General features: G+C 47.7%; 1 protein-coding gene across 1 annotated transcript in view; it reads right to left on the bottom strand.

The window, feature by feature from the left end:
- Adamts2 (ADAM metallopeptidase with thrombospondin type 1 motif 2) overlaps window positions 1-19,494 on the bottom strand; it is a 250,312-nt gene that overhangs the window by 104,793 nt on the left and 126,025 nt on the right. The window contains exon 3 of the mRNA XM_015506380.2: window positions 721-923. Within this exon, the coding sequence (XP_015361866.1) occupies window positions 721-923 (203 nt within the window). The remainder of the gene's footprint in view (window positions 1-720; window positions 924-19,494) is intronic.

The raw sequence follows: 19,494 nt of genomic DNA, 5'->3' as shown, positions 1-19,494 counted from the left end.
CTGCTTCAAGGAGGAGCCTCTGATCAGTGTCTGTCTGTCTGTCCTCCTACCTAACACCACTCATATCTCCATTTTTGGCAGAAAGTGGGCCAAAGCTCTGTCTTGAGGGCCGGCCGAATGCAGAACTATCTAGCTGGCATTGAATAAGTTCATTTTGGATTTTACCTTAAGATTATTTCTCTGTATATGGGGTAAAAATGGGAGTTCATAACCCACTTGAATCAAATGTATGAAATATGATATGTCAAGAACTATGTAATGTTTTGAACAACCAATAATAAAATTTTTTTTTAAAAAGATTATTTCTTAGATGAAGTGAGATTTCTTTTTAAAATAATTTAAAATTTTAAAAATGGCAATCATTAAAATTTTTTTTATAAAAGATACACAAATGATTGGAGTGTGGGAAAAATTGCTTAAACTTGTAAACAGCCTTGCCAAGTCAGAATCATCCCCACCTGCGGACAAGAAGCCTGAGACTCAGGGAGGTGGATGGGATGCTCAACTTTTCTTACCTGTGGACCCAGAAAGCCTCCCTGTTGAGGATGGCCCTCGCTTCCAGCTTCAAGTGGAAAAAAATTAACAGTCTGGCACAGAAAGTTGAGCGGACTCTTCTACAGGCGCCACCTGCAGTCTAGCCCTGCCCATGATGCCCCACTCCACGCCCCCATGTCCTCGCTCTGACTCCGGCCTCGCACTAACCCACCCGGCCCCACTTACGATGTTCATGAGCGTCAGCAGGTACTTCTGCACGTGCTCCTTCCCGTGGAACTGAACCACGGAGTCGTCCACACCCAGCAGGACTTCAATGTTGTAGTCGTCATCGGCAGCGTGTCTTCGTGCCCTCCTCCTGGAGCTGTTGACCCGCTCCTCCAAGACGCCCAGCGCTTGGCTGAGGCTATCCAAGTTGCCCAGGGAGGCCCCTACAGGGATAGGACATTATCATCAGCGGCAGGCCGGGCTCACTGGGAACATCACAGCAGGACGAGACTCCACTGGATGCAGCTCAGCTCCAGCCAAGTGCCAGCAACATCATCATCATCATCAAGGTCATTGTTGCCCCCATTTAGCAGAAGAAAAAACTGAGGTCTAGAGAGGGGCTGTAGTGATGTGCCAAGCTGGCTCAGACTCAGCTGCACTCAAACCAACCACCTCAGAGGCTTTAGGGCCAACTCTTTGGCCAGCACCAGGCAGTAACTACAGCCACAGTGAGGGCCATGGTGTCCTCCTAAGACTATGACAGACTGGGGAGCCCAGGGCTGGCACCCAGCATCTGAGGCCAGGAGTGTCGCCTGCACAGCCAGCTCTCTCCACCCACATACACTAACACACTCCCAAAGGGCTGGCCTACTACCAAAAGGCTGATGTCCCAGGTGTCCCTGACCTCTGTTATAACTGAGGAAACGTATGTGTTCTACATCATTTCCTCCAGCAGTATGTGTTCTACATCATTTCCTCCAGCCTGGCTCCCCTCCAAGAGCTTTCTGCTCAGTCCTCCACTAAAGGGACCAGGTAGATGTCCCCCACCCCACTCTTAAGTCAGCTCCTGGTGCTCGATGAATTGTGCAGGGACCAACACGAGCTCCTCATGACAGCTCCCCACAGCAGGCCCTGACCTCCTGCCCCTAAAGAGTTAGCACAGGCAATGAGCAGCAGCCTGGTTGGGGTGAGGGCCTGAGGGGTCTCAGCTACAAGGTCCAGGACCTGGAGCTCCTTCAAGTTCAGGGCCTCAGATGGTGTCCCACTGTCTGCAAAGCTGTGGCTTCTGCCTTTGTTCCCATCTACTTCCCCACTGGGTCTAAATGTCACCCTGGACCAGTGCTCCAGTTCTCAGTCCTCCCCTGCCCTCACCTCTTGGGGTCACAGCCAGACTGACGAGGCCAACCATCAGCATTGATGGCAGCTGCAGACCACACTGTATGCTGCCCACTGAGTCCCCGTGCCACTGTCTTGGAAGCCCCATCCCTTTCACCCCTGCCCTGCTGCACAGGTCTCTGTCCAAGCCAGGTTGTATTTCTCAGTGGCACTCAGTGATTCCTGCCCTGAGAAGAACCAGAGACGCAGGTGACATCATCAACACTGAGGGTGATGTCCAGGCCCTAGCTTTAGCTAGAATGGGTACCAAGAGCCCTGCTCAGCTGTTGACATCCCTGAAACATTGTCTATAAAGAGTCTTCCAGAACAACTCTGTCACTTATCCCTATCGCCTCTTATCTACCACTTTCCCCAGACAGGTATGGCCACTCCTTCCATGTCAAGGTGGCACAAGACAGGCTCTGGAGGTGGAACCAGGCCTCTGAAGGGGAACTTGGCCACTCAGGGAGATGTGAGGCAGCCTGGTTCGGGGGTCCACTCCCCCAAATTGAACCCAGTATTCATCTCCTCAAAGAGTGCAACAGGCATCTTCAGGACAAATTACTGTCCCCATTTGACAGATGAGGAGACTGACAGAACCCCAGCATGGCTGACTCTCTGCCAGAAGCTCTTTCCTTAAACTCTGCTTCCTGCTTCAGACAAGATGAACTGACTTAGTCAGAGGTACGTCTGCAGCTTAGTTGTGGGCGAGACCAAGAATGAAAAGAGAGGAGGTAAGAAGCAAAGGTGCTGGCTTTGACTGGAAAAAGAACAAGTTGGGGCCAGGACTGAGCAGCTTCTGCTTGGGTTCCCATGCCTTCTTGGGTCCTTGGAGTCCCGGCACAATCCACATACATGTGCCGGCACACACCTACATGCACGTACACACACATGTGCACACAATGCAAGCACACACAGACATACACACGTTGGTGCTGCCCAGGGCTGTGCCAGGGTCAGGGGAGGGGCTGGGAGCCCTGCAGGCAGTGCCCGTGCAGAGCTCAGTGCTCCACTCAGCTGCCTGGAGATGATTCAGGGCCATCCCTGCTGCTCCCAGAGGAGACGCTGGGGACTTAAACCTGACAGAAGAATTGAGGGATTGCTCCTCTATTTTTATACATTTATTTCTTTGCATTTTCAACGAGCAGGGACAGCTCACCTTCAGAACCACCTTGGGAAACAGAAAGATGGTAATTTCCATAGAAAAAGTCTTTCCCTGGGGAAGAAGCTGGACATTCCCTTCTGCCCCTATCAAGCTAAGGGTTATGCATGGGCAGCCCCTAGGGGCAAAACCAGACCACAGAGGTGCTCATTAAGACCCTGTGGTATTTTAAAAATCCCTTATTGGGGGGAGGGGGGGAATGCCTTATTTGGTTGACAGTATTTGAAAATTGGGAGATTTCACATTAAAAACAAGATAGAATATCCAGTTTCTCTTGAGGAATTTGGAGATGAAGCCACCCCAGTGTAACCCAGGGCTGTGAATTGAGGACCATGTCTGGAGATAGGACTCACAGGGCCACTTACCTGCCACCCCTGATGACCTCCTGGCTCCAAAAGACCTCAGAGTGTGCTCTCCTGATCCTAACCCCTGGGTCACTATATAGTATCCCCTTCAGATATCCCTTAAAGGAGGGCACAGGGCCACCCTCAGGTCAGAGCTGGGCTAAGGCTAGTCTTGAAGCTGCTTCTGTCAAGGAGCATAGTTTCTAACCAAACTGTATGTTATAGGTCCACTCAAAGCAGTGGGGTTTTTAAAAAAAGATGTTTTAGAAACGCCAAGTTCACCTTAAACATAGTTATTTTTGTCATCATTATTCTCATCATGATCATTTTGGGGGTGCCTTGGACATTATATTATAGAACACTCTCCTTCCATCCTTCCCCAGCTCCTGTGGACAAGCCCCAAGGCCCAATGGCAAAGCAGGTAAAGACAGAAAGACAGGACCCCTGAGGTCAGCAGGTGAGAGCAGCAGGGGGGGAAAGCCTGGCCAGGTAGTCTGGTCCCTGGAGTCTCAGTCTCATTCAGGACACAGGGAGCAGCCCCAAAGTCAGTAAGGTCTGTTGTGCCCCAGGCCTGGGGGTACATGAGCCTGGTCCAGCTGCTCTTCTCTGTCCCCGTGGGACCTGGTAGTCAAGCTCCCCACAGCAGGCACATTCTGCCTCATCAATCCTGGGTGCCACCTCAACTTTCCCCACATGGGCTTGACCCTAAAGCTCAGGATGCCTGTCTCTCACAGGATTCCTGCTGCAGGGAGCTCTGGCCAGCAGCAAGCTTCTGCATGGTCCTGGATCGGCTTCCTAGTGATCTCCTTGACCTTCACGTTGGCCTTTGGGACCTGCCCACATGTGCTGGGTTGCCTGCCTCGTCTAAAGACCTCTGCTAGACTTGTTCCTTCGAGGCCCGGTAAAGCAGACTCTTTGCCACTATCTCTGACTTCCCTGGGAGCTCCCATGAACTTGCAGCCTAGGCCTGCTAAACCACAGTGACCCAGAGCTCACACGGCCCTTTTCTCCATCCTGCATTACTGAGCCAGCTGAATAGTGAGCTGTCAGTCCTGCCCATCTCCTGCTGAGGCAGGGGATGCTGCTGCCTTCAGTCTCACTTCTCTGTGCAGCTACCTCCAGAAGGAGAAGTCACTGGACCTGGTAGGCTGAGTCTCTCCTAAGGGAAGGGTCTGTCATAGTATAATATTTTTCATTTTATTTTTAAAAAAATTTTTTTTAGTTGTTGATGCCTTTATTTTATTTATTTATATGTGCTGCTGAGAATTGAACCCAGTGCCTCCCACATGCTAGGCAAGTGCTCCACCACTGAGCCACAACCCCAGCCCCAGTATCCTATCTTTTAATTGGGTAACTGAAAAGATGTTTAGTTCCTGGCATTCCCTGTGCTTGGAGACACTTCCAGATGGCAGCTGGGGCTCTGTTTGCTCATGTCTTGGGCAAGAGACACACAGCAGGAGGCATATCCAAGAGCCATCCTCAGTTTTAGAGTTTCTAGAATGGAAAAGAAAGGCTCTGTCAAGGAGCCGATCAACAGACTGTGGAGAAGATGTATTGAAGAAAAGCAGGGTTCCTGTCCAGGGAAGCCCAAAGCAAGTGCCACCTAGGGAAATGGGTGGGTCACGGCTGCCAAGCTAATTTATGGCCCCATACAACTAAGGGTACCGCCTGCCCCCCTGAGCTAGTGGGCTGAGGGCTATATCTGTCAGTATCCTGGGAACCTCAGTGTCCAGGTCTCTGGAGCAAGGGCATATGCATAGCTCTTCACAGTGATGAGACTGTCACCTCCAATAGCCATTTGACTTGCACACTAACGAGGAGGATCCTTATCGTTCTAGTGGTGCTATGGTTAGGATGTGGCTTGTCCCCCAAAGGTTCAGAAACGGGAAGCTTATTCTCAGTAATATTACTGAGATGGTGGAAACTTTAAGGGACTAACTCAAAAGAGGGGTCAGGTCTCAAGGGACTGGATTAGCTCCCCAGAGAACAGGTTGTTAAAAAAGAGTGATCTTGGACCCTGCCTGTCTCTTGCTTCCTTTCTTGCCATGCAGTCCTTCCCGGTCACACTTACATGTTCCTGCCATTGTGATGCCAAATGCTATGTTATGACACAGCTAGGGGGAGGTGCCTTGTCAGGATGCCAGCACCATATTGTTTGAACTTTTCTGCCACCATAATGGTGAGCAAAAGAAACCTCTAATCTTTATGCATTAGCCAGCATCAAGTATTTTGTTACAGCAATACAAAATGGTCTAAGATAAGCAGTAAAGAAATAGAAGAATAGAAAGATCAAGTGACTCTCAAACCACAGTGTTAGAAAGGAGGAACCAGGACCTGGCCCAGGCCAGAATGCAACATTCATTATTCTTTCCCTCCAAAGAATAATGGAATAATGATAATGATATATATATATATATATATATATATGAATAGCAGGGCAGGACATTGCAATGAGAATGTACTTGCCATAGTAAACTATGGGTATATTCCCCAACGTTATTAACATGGCCCAGAGCAGTCCTGAAACAAGGGTTGGTTTAGGGGAAACCAAAATTGGTAGAAACAAGAAAATTGAGCCTGGAGAAGAGAAAATCTGGGGCTTGAGACTACAGGCTCAGCAGCATCATGTGGCGGGTGCTAGCTCTACAATGTCAAAGGTATCTGGTATTTGCCAGCCCATGTGAAAGGCCACACCCACACCTTTGCTGGGCTCACCTCTGGAATACTCTTTCTGCTGCTGCTATTGCTTCTGCCTAAAGTTAGCTGCCCCCCAGGCCCACGAGGAGCCCCCCAAAAGGGCCATAGGGAATAACCCCATAGATTGTGGTGCAAAACCTCACTATCTCCCCCCTGCACTGGGCTCAGAGCCTTGAAAGACAGGGGCATACTTGGTCCCTGCTGTAGTTTGGATCTGCAGTATCCTCCGAAGGCTAATGTGTTCAAGGCCTGGTCACCAGACTGTGGCACTACTGGGAAGTGGTGGAACCTTTAGGATGTGGTGCCTAGTGAAGAAAGTTAGGTCATTGGAGTTGAGCCCTTGAATGGGACATTGGGACTCCTGGCCTTCCTGGATTTCTCTTTGCTTCCTGGGTGCCATGAAGTGATCAGGCTCCAGGAGCTCCCACCATGATGCACTCAGCTGCCAAAGACCCAAAGCAACAGGGCCAAGGAACCATGGACTGAAACCTCTAGAACCATGAAGTGAAATAAACTTTTCTTTTTAGAAGCTGTTTGTCTCAGGTATTTTGTCATAGTAGCGCAAAGCTGATTAACACAGTTCTCATGTGCTTCCTCCACAGACTTCTTTGACACTCTAGGGAACAACCAGGTGATAGGGGAAGACTGTACTGTCCTTTCCCCAGGGAATAACCTGCCCTTCATTTCTTCCATCCTTCAGGTATCTGCTAAAATGTCACTTTCTCAAGGAGGTCTTCCCTCATTTCATCCTTAATTAAAATAGTCCCCTCCCCCAAATCCTCTCTGATAGCCTCCTGTTCGCTTCCTCATGTAATGAGCCATTGTGTGAGATTGTGCATTAACTGCCTCCTCCATCTTGGATGGAGCACCCTAGAGGACAGAGGTCATAGGATCAGGTGTGCCTCAGTTTTCCTAGTGACCCAACAGGTAACCTCAGGCCTGTGAGGGGTAGAAGCCATGGCAGGGGGAGGCAGTCAGAACACAGGGACCAGCAGAAGGAAGGGAGGGGTCCTCCCAGGAGCTGAGAGATGGTCTGAAAGAAGAGGCAGGTGCAAACAGGACCAGGAAGGCCAGAAAGCCGGTAGGAGAAGCAGGAGCCAAAATGTGGTGACAGGTAGAGAAATAGGAACTGGAAGGAAATCCAGCTATAAATTACTTGCACAAGGCATAACGAAGATAAAATGACCAGGAGGATTTAAAACAAATGAGGCAAAGAAGCATATGCCATGTAATTGCCAATGAAAAGAAACCAGGCATTATAATAATATTCATGAGATAAATTTAATTCAAGGCATTCAAGGGAACAGACGGCCAAGGCAAACAGTTCCCGGAGAAGACAGGAGAGTCAGGAAACCTGATGCTCCTAGCAGAGTTTCAAATGGACACAAGGAGAAATGGACAAGGCCACAGTTAAATGTGCACTTTAATACACTGATTCCAGAAAACAACAGATGAATTGGACAAAACATTAAATAAGGAGGTAAAAGATTTGAACTAATAAGACAATCTAGTGTTTAAAACCCCAAACCAGAAAACATGCCCTTTTCATGCATGCATGAAATAAGTTCCAAATCTGACTTCACTTTATGACACAAAGAAAACTCAAAACTTGTATTCACAATCAGTAACACTGAGATAGAATAAAAAATAAGAAAATTTAAGCTCCTTGAAATCCTAAATGCCAGAAATTTAAAACACAGTTGTAGTCTAGATGAAGTAGAAATTCCTATTGTTGGCTCAGGTAGAGAACCCCCGTAAACTCACAAGAAACTGAAAAAGTAGTCAAAGGAAAGCCTAGAAGATTTTATTAAAAAGTTTTATAAAACCTACAAGGAATAGTACTTTTCATCTTATGTAAAATGAATATATAAAGATCAACACCTTTCTTGTATATAGCAATAACCACCTACAAAACAAGGTGTGTAGAAAGGGTTTGTCATCTATAGCAACAATCACCACTCCCCGCAAATACCCAGGAATAAGTAAAAAATGGAGGATGCATACAGGCTACGAACAAAATAATATAGACTAAAACTCCACAAAAATACAAAGGAAGAACTCAGAAAATGGAGACACAATGACATGATCATGAACTGGAAGTTGATTCTTCCAAATTAATCTAGAAATGTAACACAATCACCATCAAAAAAACTGTTAAACTCCAGCAAAGTAATTCCAGAGTTCACCTGGAAGACAACACATGTGAGAAGAGCCAGAAAAGCACTGAAAAAGAATAACAATAAGGGAATATTTGTCATTCAAATTAACAGGACATAATATAAAATAACATTAATTAGGATATTATGGTGCTGGTGTCATGAAAGACAACAGCTCAATGGAACTGAGTAAAAATTCCAAAAACAGGTACAGACATATGGGAGACTTTGGGGTGAAAATGACAGATTGAATACATACATCCCATTTAGCTCCTGCCTGGAACCACATGAAAACTTTAGCCAAGTCATTTTTTTTTTTTTTTTTTTTTAAGAAACACCTCTACGAGGACAGAGAGAACAGCAAAAGAAGTAATAATAGAAAGTGTTTGAGGCTGGAAAGCCGAGCCACTGGTGGCAGTTGAGGCTCTGAGGGTTTTTCCTGAGAGGCTGTTTTGTTTGGCGTGTGTGGTTCTAAAAATAAAGTTAGTTTCTTTTGACAAGTAGCTCCTGATTGTGCCCAGCCAGACTGCGGCACCACTTCCCATGGGAATGAACTTGGTGTATCCAAGAAAGCTGAATCCCAAGCTGGCAGGGAGGAAATCAAGACTCTTCCAGTTTGCATCACAGAATATTCCAAAGGTTCCAGAACTGATGCACTAAAGAACATCTAGAAGTGGGGCTGGAGGGTGGGTTGAAATAAGTAGGACTAGTTGAAGGCTAATGCCAAGTTAATTTCCTGAATCTAAGTCCCTCTTCTGCCCAGGTGTTGCAGTACTTCTCTCCTAACAAGGCTGAAAATAAGGTTTCTAGGCTATAGGCACCAGGTGTAGTAATATCAGTACCATATTGAAATGGGAAGAATGAACAAATCCTGAGGCAACAGCCCACTTCCCCTGTTATTCCCAGAAAACATGGGTGTGTTCAGGCCTTTACCCCCCCAGGCCAGAAGACTAGAAGGGTCTTCTTTAGGAAATCTGATCAACCAAAGACCAAGAGACAGTATCACTGTGCCCTCTGTTTGCACACACTGGGCTTCCAGTCACCACTTTTGTTGCACACACTTACACATGAGCAGTCAACTGTCTGATGGAAGTCTCCAACATTACAGATGGAGGCCAAGGAGAAGCAAAATAAAGAGGAAACAGAGATTGTACAAGAAAGTGGAGACATGTATTATCAGTGTTCTCTGAAAGGTAAAAGAAGACGTTATATCCATTAAGCAAGATTGGAAGGAGAAGAGAAGGAGTCTTTGAAATGAAAAGTATTTCCGCAGAAATGAAAAACTCAATGGAAGGACTGAGAAAAGAAAGTAAAACAATAAGACAAAGAATTTAACAATTAGGAAATATCAGAAATGTATCATCCTGGGAAGAGAGGTTCCATGAAGAGAGACAGAAATTATTAGAGAAATTAGTCAAGAAAATTTCCCTTAACTGGAAGATGTTCTCAGATTGAAAAGATACAACTAGTACACAACATAATAGAGCAAAATAGACCCGGGTCATTATGAAATATCAGAACATGAGTCCACAAACATAGAAGATAAGAGGAGGGAATAAGCAGGTTACAGAAGAGGTGGCAGACGAAGAATTGGAATCATAATGGCTTAGATTTCACAAAAATAGCATAAGAAGTAGAAAAGAAATGGATTGAAGTCTTCAAAATTCTGAAGGAAAACAATTTCCTAATTGCAGTTTCATACACAAATTTTTAATCAAGTATAAAAAGGGAATAAAGACATTTATTTACAGACATGTAAGTTCTCAGGATATTTACCTGTCAACAACACTCCTACTAAAAAAAGCTATGAAGAGCTGGGTGTGGTGGCACATGCCTATAATCCCAGCAGCTCAGGAGGTTGAAGCAGGAGGATCAAAAGTTCAAAGCCAGCCTCAGCAACTTAGTGAGGCCCCAAATAACTCAATGACATCCTGTCTCTTAAAAAAAAGAGGGGCTGGGATGTGGTTCAGTGGTTAAGCACCCCTGGGTTCAATCCCCAGTTCCAAAAAAAAAAAAAAAAAGTATGAAGGATGTAGTCCATCAAAAGAGGTGACCAAGAAAGAGTAAGACATAAGATATAGGAAACAACAGACCCAGCACAGGAGAAACAAAAAGAAAACCCCTTGAATGATTGATAATAAAAGGAGATCCAATCCTAGATGACAGCCTTGCCCCAGATGTGGAGGGCAACTGAGTCAGGTCCCAAAGGAGGCAACTGACAGCTGTTTATCACAGTATTGTGTAGGTCGGAGGAGGCTGGAAAAAACTCTGGACATTACTAATAGATAGGGAAGTAGCAAATACAGTGGGTACACTCCACACAGTTCTCCACAGAGTTAGGAGTTTGAAATCTTCACAGATGGATGAATCTTAAAAACAAAGGTTTTAGTGCAAAAGATAAGAAACAAAATTAGAGGCATCACAATTTATTTCAATAAAAAAAGACATGGTCTCAAGGAAGCAGCACTCATTTTGCAAAACTTTACACTAACAAAAGGATACTATTGGATCACCTTAGAATGGTTGCTCATTGCAAGGGAAGAGAAGAAGAAAAAGAGAGGATTGTGTTTGTATGGTGTTAGGACAAGCAGTTAGAGTTAGTAGATCAAATTCTTTTTTTATTTTATTGTTTGTTAGTTCTATCAGTTATACATGACAGCAGAAAGCTTTTCTACTCAATGTACACAAATGGAGCACAACTTTTCATTTCTCTGGCTGTACACAATGTAGAGTCGCACCACATGTGCAGTCATACGCGTACCTAGGGTAATGATGTTTGTCTCATTCCACCATCTTTCCTACCCCCATGCTCCCTCCCCTTCCCTCCCTCCCCTTGACTCCATCAAAGTTCCTCCATTCTTCTCCCCACACATACACACCATTATGGATCAGCATCCACTTATCAGAGAGAACATTAGGACTTTGGTTTTGGGGGATTGGCTTACTTCACTTAGCATGATATACTCCAACTCTATCCATTTACCTACAAATGCCATAATTTTATTCTCTTTTAATACTGAGTACTAATCCATTGTGTATATATAGCTATTTAGCTATTGTGAGTTGTGCAACTATAAACATTGAAGGGGCTGTGTCCCTGTAGTATGCTGTTTTTTAAGTCCTTTGGGTATAGATTGAGGAGAGGGATAGCTGGGTCAAATGGTGGTTCCATTCTGGTAGATCAAATTCTGACCTCACTCTTTATGCAAAAATAAATAAATAAATAAATTCCAGGTGGATCAGCATTATGATTTGGGTGTGGTACGACTGTCCTCCTATTTCTTAGGCATAAGGTATTTCGTGTGCAACCCCTTGAGTTCTCTGAAGAGAATCATTATAAAAGGAGCAAGTGTGGCTCCACTGTTCTCTTTCCCTGTTGATTCAAGAAATTATCATGTGCTTGTTCCTGGACACAATCCTATCATTGTTGTCTGCTATGATATGCCATAGCTAAGAACTGGGCGCTTGCCAGCACTACACCTTTAAACTGCCAAAACTTTGAATGAATTTTTCTTTTCAAAGTTAACGTCTCTGGTATTCCGTTACAGTAATATGGGATGATTAGAATCAAGTCATAGAAGTACTAGAAGAAAATGTAGCTAAGTGGTTTTTTATGATTGATGCTAGGCAGGTTTGGGACTCCCAAGTCTAGTGCTCTTTTCCTGTCCCCTCTTTGCCCCTTGCCTGTGAGCCATTCTGTACTCCCCAGGTCTCTGCTGGCTGAGCAGAATGGATGGGTATCTGGGCAGGCTTGATGCGGTACCTTCTACACAGACAGAGTGAGGTACCATGCTGCCCTCACAACCCATCAATCATGTGGAGGAGAACAAACTATTTTCTCTTCCCTAGGGTCAAGAGTCTCTGAAGCTTAAATTCTTCTAAGTGCTGACAGGAACCCTTCAAAAAAGGGGTTGGAAGAGAGGCTGGCTAAACTAGACTTAAGGTCATGATATTAGGAAAAAGCCCAGACTAAAACTCCACATAGTCCCTTTTTCTGACAACCACTAACAGGGCCCTGCAGGCGCTGCTGGACAGGTCCTGCGAGACCCAAATCCCAGGCACCAGCAGCCCCACGGAGCACACACTGGGGCCCCCCACCAGGTCATCTGGAGGAAGGTCACTTCTCATTTGTTAACATCCAAGAGACAATAACTCCATGACTACAAATTCCCCTAAAGATGATCATTAAGATAAAATATGGTTACGTAGAAGCATAATTAGGACAAGCCAAGAGGCCCGGCTTGGCAGCAGGCAGGCTCTTTGGAGCCTCTGGGAAGCAGAAAGCAGTCTCAGCCCCACGGGGGCCATCAGTGCAGAGTCCCACTGGTGAGTTTTATTAAAAGAAGCTCATTATGATTATTTCATCCCAGCCTTTATAACTTTATTACGGAATGTGAATTAATTTTTGCAACTCCAACAGATGCTGCTCACCCAGTGTCATTTTTATGACTCAAGGTGGAAGACAGGAGCAGAGAGGGGCTTCTAGGGCGCAGGGAGGGGCTCTGGAGTGCTCATCTACACGACCCATCAGTAGCAACTGTACCGAATCTGAGACAAGAATCGAAAGTACCATGAATTACCCCACAATGGCTGCCCCAGTGGCCCTCTTGAGTCCCAGGCTGCTTCCATTCCCAGAGCTTTCTTTGGTTGGGGGATGGGACAGCTCTGGAGAAAAGGAAAGAAACTTCCCCTGCCTCATGTCTCAGATGGTCCTCAGAATATGCCTCCCAGGGCCGAGGGCCGAAGGATGCTCCTCACTTGCCCTGGACTCATGCAACATAGTAACCTCCTCCTTTCTGGGTGCTGGACCTTGATTTTCTTTTGGCTAATGACTGTCTCCTGCTGCCAGCCCAGATGATTCAGGGAAGTCAACCCTATTGAACCCCCAGCTCCAGAAGTGCCCCCGTGGCCCAGCCAGGCCAATGAAACCCGAGTCCATTTGCTGAAGTATAAGGGTACATTCTCTCTCTTTTCTCTCTGCTGGGTTTGCTAAGATGGGACAGTGTAGTTCCTGAGCTGTGAGGTGGCTCCTTTTCCCATAAGAAGCAGAACTGAGAGGGGAAGACAGCAACACCAAGTGCCCGTGCTAGTCCCCCAGTGGTTGACTGTGTCCATCAGAGGTTCATGTCCTGGAAGCTTTATCCCATTGTGGTGATGTGAGAGGTAATAAAATGTTAAAGAGATGGGGTCTAGTGGAAAATGTCTAGGTCACTGGGAACACAGACCTCAGAAAGCATAACACAGTTAATCAGGACACAGGTTAGTTCCCGTGACACCAAGTTGTCACAGATGAGCAAGCTGGGACCCTGAATCCCTCTGGCTTCCTGTCTCACCATGTGATCTCTTCTCCAAGTGCTCCAACCTTTGTGATGTGACACCCTTGTCAGAGGCTGGACAGTTGGGGGCCATCCAATCTTGCAATCTTTCAGCATACAAAACTGTGAGCTAAATAATTCTCTTTCTTTATAAACAACTCAGCCTCAGGTGTTTTTGTTACAGCAACATAAAATGCACAAAAAACAGCTAGTGATGCCATTTAGGTCCCCAAATCCAGCTATGGCAGAAGTTGATACATCTCTGGAACTTTCAAGTTCCTTGAGTCAAGTCACTTGCCTTCTGTCTCTTGCAACCATGAGAGTTCTAACAAGATCCTGCGCAGACAGACAAAATCATGTACACTGGAATTGATCTGACACCACAACTTGGTTCTGTAGCCAGAGCACCCTGAGACTCTCAAGGGATCTGACATTCCACTTGCTTCTATCCTACACCTCCTACTTTCTGGAGGGACCCAATGTGGAGCAAGGGGAAAACTTGCCGTGTCTGTGGCCCAGGGAAAGAGTCCAGGCTCTGGTTCAGTCCCCAGATACAGGTCCTTGGGAGTGATGCCACAGTGGCCCCACAGAGGTATGAAGGACCTTGAGGAAGGGTCCAAGACAGCAGGGCTGTGCTGGATGCCCAGGAGTTCTCAGAGCTCCTCCCAGGCTCCCTGTAGCAGGGCTCCGACCTACTATCTACAGCCCTCACCCAAGGGTTCCAAACATCCCTGTCCCACTCTCCCACAAATGCCAGCTGAACTGCCTCGTCTCATCTGCACCTGCAGGTGCCCCCTGTCCCACATCACCTCCCTGGCAGCCTCCACAGGCTGTCTAACAGCCCCCAGGATGCACAAGGACTCCTTCAGAAACCAGGTTCCTGGGACTCTAGGGACAGGGGAGACTGCTAGCAGGGAGCCCAGCAGAGCCCTTCCCTGGGCAAACATCTGCGAAAGCCAAGGAGGGTCCATAGGACCACTCCTGGTCTCCAGGACACCAAAATTCCTCTCTGCTGGGCAGCCAGCCCAGGGAAGGGAACTGGCCCCGAGTTTTCTTTTCAAAGCATCTCCCCAGCACACAGCGGCCAGATGGCAGGAGCCAGTGGAGAGACAGGCAGATCGTTTAATGAAAATATTTACTGTGAACTTCAGAACAAAACAGAGACACCCACAGGTCCCAGCAGAAGGGAAGATTCCTTGGAAATTCGTTTAGAATGTGGGGGAAGCAGGAGACTGGAAAGCAGGGTGCTGATGGCCTACGTTTCAGGGCCCCCAGCAGCCACAGACACAGCCTGGAGACGTCCATCCATGTACAGCTGGTGAAAGCATGTCACAGGCAGGAAAACCCCTGTCGTCAGCCCAGTATACACTTTGGAGTCCCTCATTTGGATATCTGGCACCTCCTGGACACTGCTCTCCGAAGGCCCTCAGGCACCTCCCACTCTGAATACCCAGTACCTTCTGGGGTCTGATGGCCTCACCCAACTCCATCTGCACCCTCTAGCTACACTGCTCACCTTGGGACATGTCATCCACATCCACCTGGCCCCACAGCAGGGTCTGCAAAGCTGGCTTCTCCCTCACTCCTAAGGGTCTCTGGAACCTCCGCCACTGTCCTCACCTGTGCCTCCCACAGGAATCGATGCCTCGTCCATCTCTGGATTCTTCACATCTGAGTCCCAAAGCGTTTCTCTCTACCTGTCCATCTTAGTTTCCCCTGCTGGGCACTCTCTCTTCTCAGAGGTTGAGCCCCATGTCATGCAGGGTTGGTGAGGTCCCTCTGGAGTGGCAGTGTTGGTCCTTTGGGAAGGGCTTGGTGCAGATATATACAGGAGGTCCCTATGTGAGTGAGGCCATCTCCTTCCAGGCCAAGAGCATTCATCAGCCGGCCCCTCTGCCCCCTCCCCCAGCCCAGCACAGTTGTCCCCAGATCCCCTCCTCCCTTTTCATCCCTCCCTCTCCTACCCAGAGTTCAGGCACATAGAGGTACTGGGCCAGGGCACATGGCTTCTCCTGGCTAATTCTACCCCACACAGTACCACTGAGCCGTCCACCCTTGAGGAAGAATTTTCCAGATACCTCATCATCAACATGCCCATTACTCAGGTGCCGGGTTTGCCTCCTGTTTGCTTTCCTTATGAACCTGGTGCCTGAAGGACTGGGATGGGGACATTAATCGGTCTCTGTGAACCTCACAGCCACCCCCCCCTCCCATGGGGTTTCCTCCCTGAGAAAGACCCAGCCGCAGTGGAGGGGGAGGGCAGGGGCTCCCCTACTTCCCACCCCCTGGACATTCTGCTCCGCTCACCGTGCGGCACCAAGGCTGCCGTCAGACCACAGTGTTGACGGGGCTTAATTTGATCAGCCCCATTTAGAGAAGGGAGGAAATCAGAAATCAGAGCGAGTGCTGAATCCTGTAAATTTAATCTGTGACCCAGCCTCACAGGGTCTTTCCTAACAACTGGGGTGTGAGGGGAGGAGGTGGGGGTGCACTCCAAGCCCCGACCCTGGGCCACCCTGAGAACCACGAGGGAGGGGTAGAGGGAGGGGCCACGCTTTCTGCAGAAAGGGTAGCGCAGGCCCTGCTTGCCTGGCCCTGGCTGCCCAGGACATCCCAAGGGCTGCAGAGGACAGGCCCAGCAGTCGATTAGGCAGAGGCAACAAAAATCATCATGATTCTACAGGAGAAGGGCTGGGGTTTCCTTTTCTTGTTTAGAAGCTTCGGTGACCCTGCCAGTCACAGCTGGCAGAGATCCAGCCAGCTCGCTGAGAGGAAGACCGAATGAGCAACGTGTCTGTACCCCTCAGGAAGGGTACCTGCTCTGCCTCTCACCAAGGTACCAAGGGGGCTCCTTGCATGACAGCCCGAGCCCCATCTCACTCCCTGGCTTCTCCCACCTCCGAAGATGAAGCACCTTGTTCCCAGGGGAGGCACACCCTCTCCAGCATCCGGGACCCCACTGCCACTTTCTACCTTGCCAACTCTGCTCCCCTTTTCAGGTCCAGCCCTGATTGTCCTTTTGGGGACAGTTCCTGCCTGTCTGCTTGCCCTTCATCAGGCCATCTGAGGGGCTCCTTCCTTCTCTGGCCCCCTACCCCTATATTTTCATTCCTTCATTCACTCCTCGGAGTGATTCTAAAACTGCTATTGTCAGGTCCTGTGCCGCATCGACTTCATTTCAGTCCTCTGGGGGCTGTCACCATCACTGACCACCCCACCACACACTCATGCACACACTTTTACACACCTACTCTCACACAAACTCACACACCTACACATATGCAAACATATGCAAGCCCCAGCTTGCGCTCTCTCTCTCTCTCTCTCTCTCTCTCTCTCTCTCTCACACACACACACACACACACACACACCCTACTCCTGGAAGACTGAAGCAACCTCTGACTCCTCTATAGGTCCCAGGCAACTATGTGGAGCTTGACCAAAAAAGAGAACTTGGGTGAATAACACCTGTTGAATAAATGGAAAAGTACTGTTATCCTTATGCCACCATGAACGAGCCAAGGCTACAGAGGGGAGGAAGTGGCTGCAGGCGACAAAGCAGCTGTGGTGTCTCTCTCCGGCAGGAGCAGCAGCTGCAGCACATGATAAGGAGGCATGCCTGTCTGTTTTCTGGCTGCCGCTAGCAGGGGAGGAGGCTACGAGGCTAGCAGGGCAGATGGAGGCTGTGTGTGCTCACTGTGGTCATGCAGAGGGTGCATGTTGACAGTGACCTCTCCCCTCCTCCTCATGAGGGTTTCTGCCATGGTTCCTGACACACTGAAAGCTCCAGGTGCCACCGTGACAACACACCATGTCACAGACCACAGGCCAAAAGCAGCCCTGCCTGAGTCTCTCAGAATCCTGGGTCCCTGCTATGTCAGCCACATGGGCTTGATGCCTGCAGGGGCCAAGTGGGTGTGCTGCACCACGTCCTCCTCTCTGACTCTGGCACTCTCTGTTTCTATGTTGAACCCAGAGAAATGGTCTGCATTTCCACAAGGAAATAGGCTCTCTCCCATTTTTCCTTGAGACAAGTGGCCTTCTTGGCTAATCTTTTTTTAACTCAGAAGTAATTTGCTCCCATAAGAAGAGCCACATTGGAGTGGGAAACAAGAGCACACAGTGGGCTTTGGGCAGGCTGTCCGTCTCCAGCCCAAGGTAGCCAGCAGTGGTTAAGTGGCCCAGTTGCTGGGCCTTCTTATTTTTGTAAAGAGGTTAAAAATCTGGATTTGCATGTGAAGTCTATGATTTTTAAATGTTGCCAAGCAATATCAAAGTAACAGAAGCACAATGCTGTTCATGAAATGAGACAAAGTTGGGCTCTCAAGTTAATCTGTGACCTCAGTTCATGCCTGGAATGCCCATTTCCTAGATGCCCTCCCCCTACTTGTCTGGAGACCCTCTGAGTATAGTCATGTTTTATCAAACCAGAGTGAGTGCACTGCCTTCAGCCCCGGAGTGGCTGAAGGTTCCTGGGCCACAGCCCACATTCTTCTTGTTTACCTGAATCCCTTTCCTCTCCTAGTGGATGTGATTTATTGATAGGTTCCTCACACAGGGATTCAATCCACACTCACTGGTTATCCCTGCAGCAACAAACACTTAGTGAGCACCAAACTCCTCCTCTCTCATGGGGTCTTGGTTCAGCCCTGCACACAGTGAAGAGCTCATCTAATATCACATGCATTTCAGACTAAAAACCTATGTCCTTAATATATAAAGAGCTCCAATAAATCAATAAAAGCCCAGCAATCCAAAAGGGAAATGGGAAAGTGGCATGAACTAATATTTTTGAGAAAAGATCACCAAGCAGCTTTTAAATACATGAGAAGATAATCAACCTCATCCTTCATAAACGAAATACCTGCATCAGATTGTCAAAATAAAAATTTGTGGGTCAGGTGTGGATATAAGTGGATCCTGCACACTTTCCTAGGAAGTCAATTTGGTTTCTTTATTGAAATTTAAAATACAGCATCCCTTTGAACCAGCAAATCTAGTTAAAGAATTTAATCCTACAAATGTCCTCAAACAAGTGGGCAATGGAATAAGTATCAAGATATCCAGTGCAGCATTACTCAAAGTAGTGAACATTGAAAGAGACTAAGTCACATAATCAAGGACTGGCTCAATAAGTTACTCATACAATGGAATATCTGTAAGTTCTGATATGAAAAATCTGCAAGATATACTACCTGGCGACAAGAGCAAATGTTAGTATAGCATATGTGTAGTGCGCTAGTATTCATGAAAAAAAATAAAACATACGTATCACAAAATCCTTTGTTCTAGTTCCAGGATCTCTCTCCCTCTGCCTGCCCTCTCTCTCTCAGACACACACACACACATGCACGCACACACGTGCTTAGAACATCCTGAAAGGCAGAACAGGGAAACCTCTAGAGAAAGGAGCTGAACACCTTAGAGGCCAGTGGGGAAAGTGGAGGCTGGGTACAACAATAAGCAGTCAGAGGCCAATTGTTCATCCTTTCATATAACTGCAAGCCATTAGTCAGTCCATCTAAAAACCAAGTCACATGCACGCAGAAAAAGCCAAGAATGTGAGCGGTGGCCAGGGGTGGGCCTCACATAAGGAAGGTTCAGGGACACCAAGGGATTCCCCATCTAGATCTGGCTCCCTAGAGGCTCTGACCTTGGCAGCTCAGAAGGAGCCACCCTGATAGATAGTGCCCACCTAGAAAAATCTGGGATGGAGATGGTGTGGCACCCCTCTCGTTGGCCTGCCTCTGGGCACTGGCATGGCAGGATGAGATGGCTGTGTGGTTCAGGAGCCTCCTGCCATCAGATACTGAGGATGAATGGACAGGGAGCAACTGGACAGTGTGGGTCAGTCAGTACACTCTTCGGGAACTAGGAAGCCACTGGGCTGCAACCACAGAGTTGGTGGGACCAGCATCCCCACCTTCCAGAGGCCCCTGGAGAGGTCATGGCTGGGCACTGGCCTC

The sequence above is a fragment of the Marmota marmota genome, unplaced genomic scaffold, assembly GCF_001458135.2.
Source record: "Marmota marmota marmota unplaced genomic scaffold, marMar, whole genome shotgun sequence".
In the NCBI taxonomy this organism is placed as follows: Eukaryota; Metazoa; Chordata; class Mammalia; order Rodentia; family Sciuridae; genus Marmota; species Marmota marmota.
The sequence above is the reverse complement of the archived record's forward strand: the minus strand, read 5'-3'. Positions and strand labels throughout refer to the sequence as shown.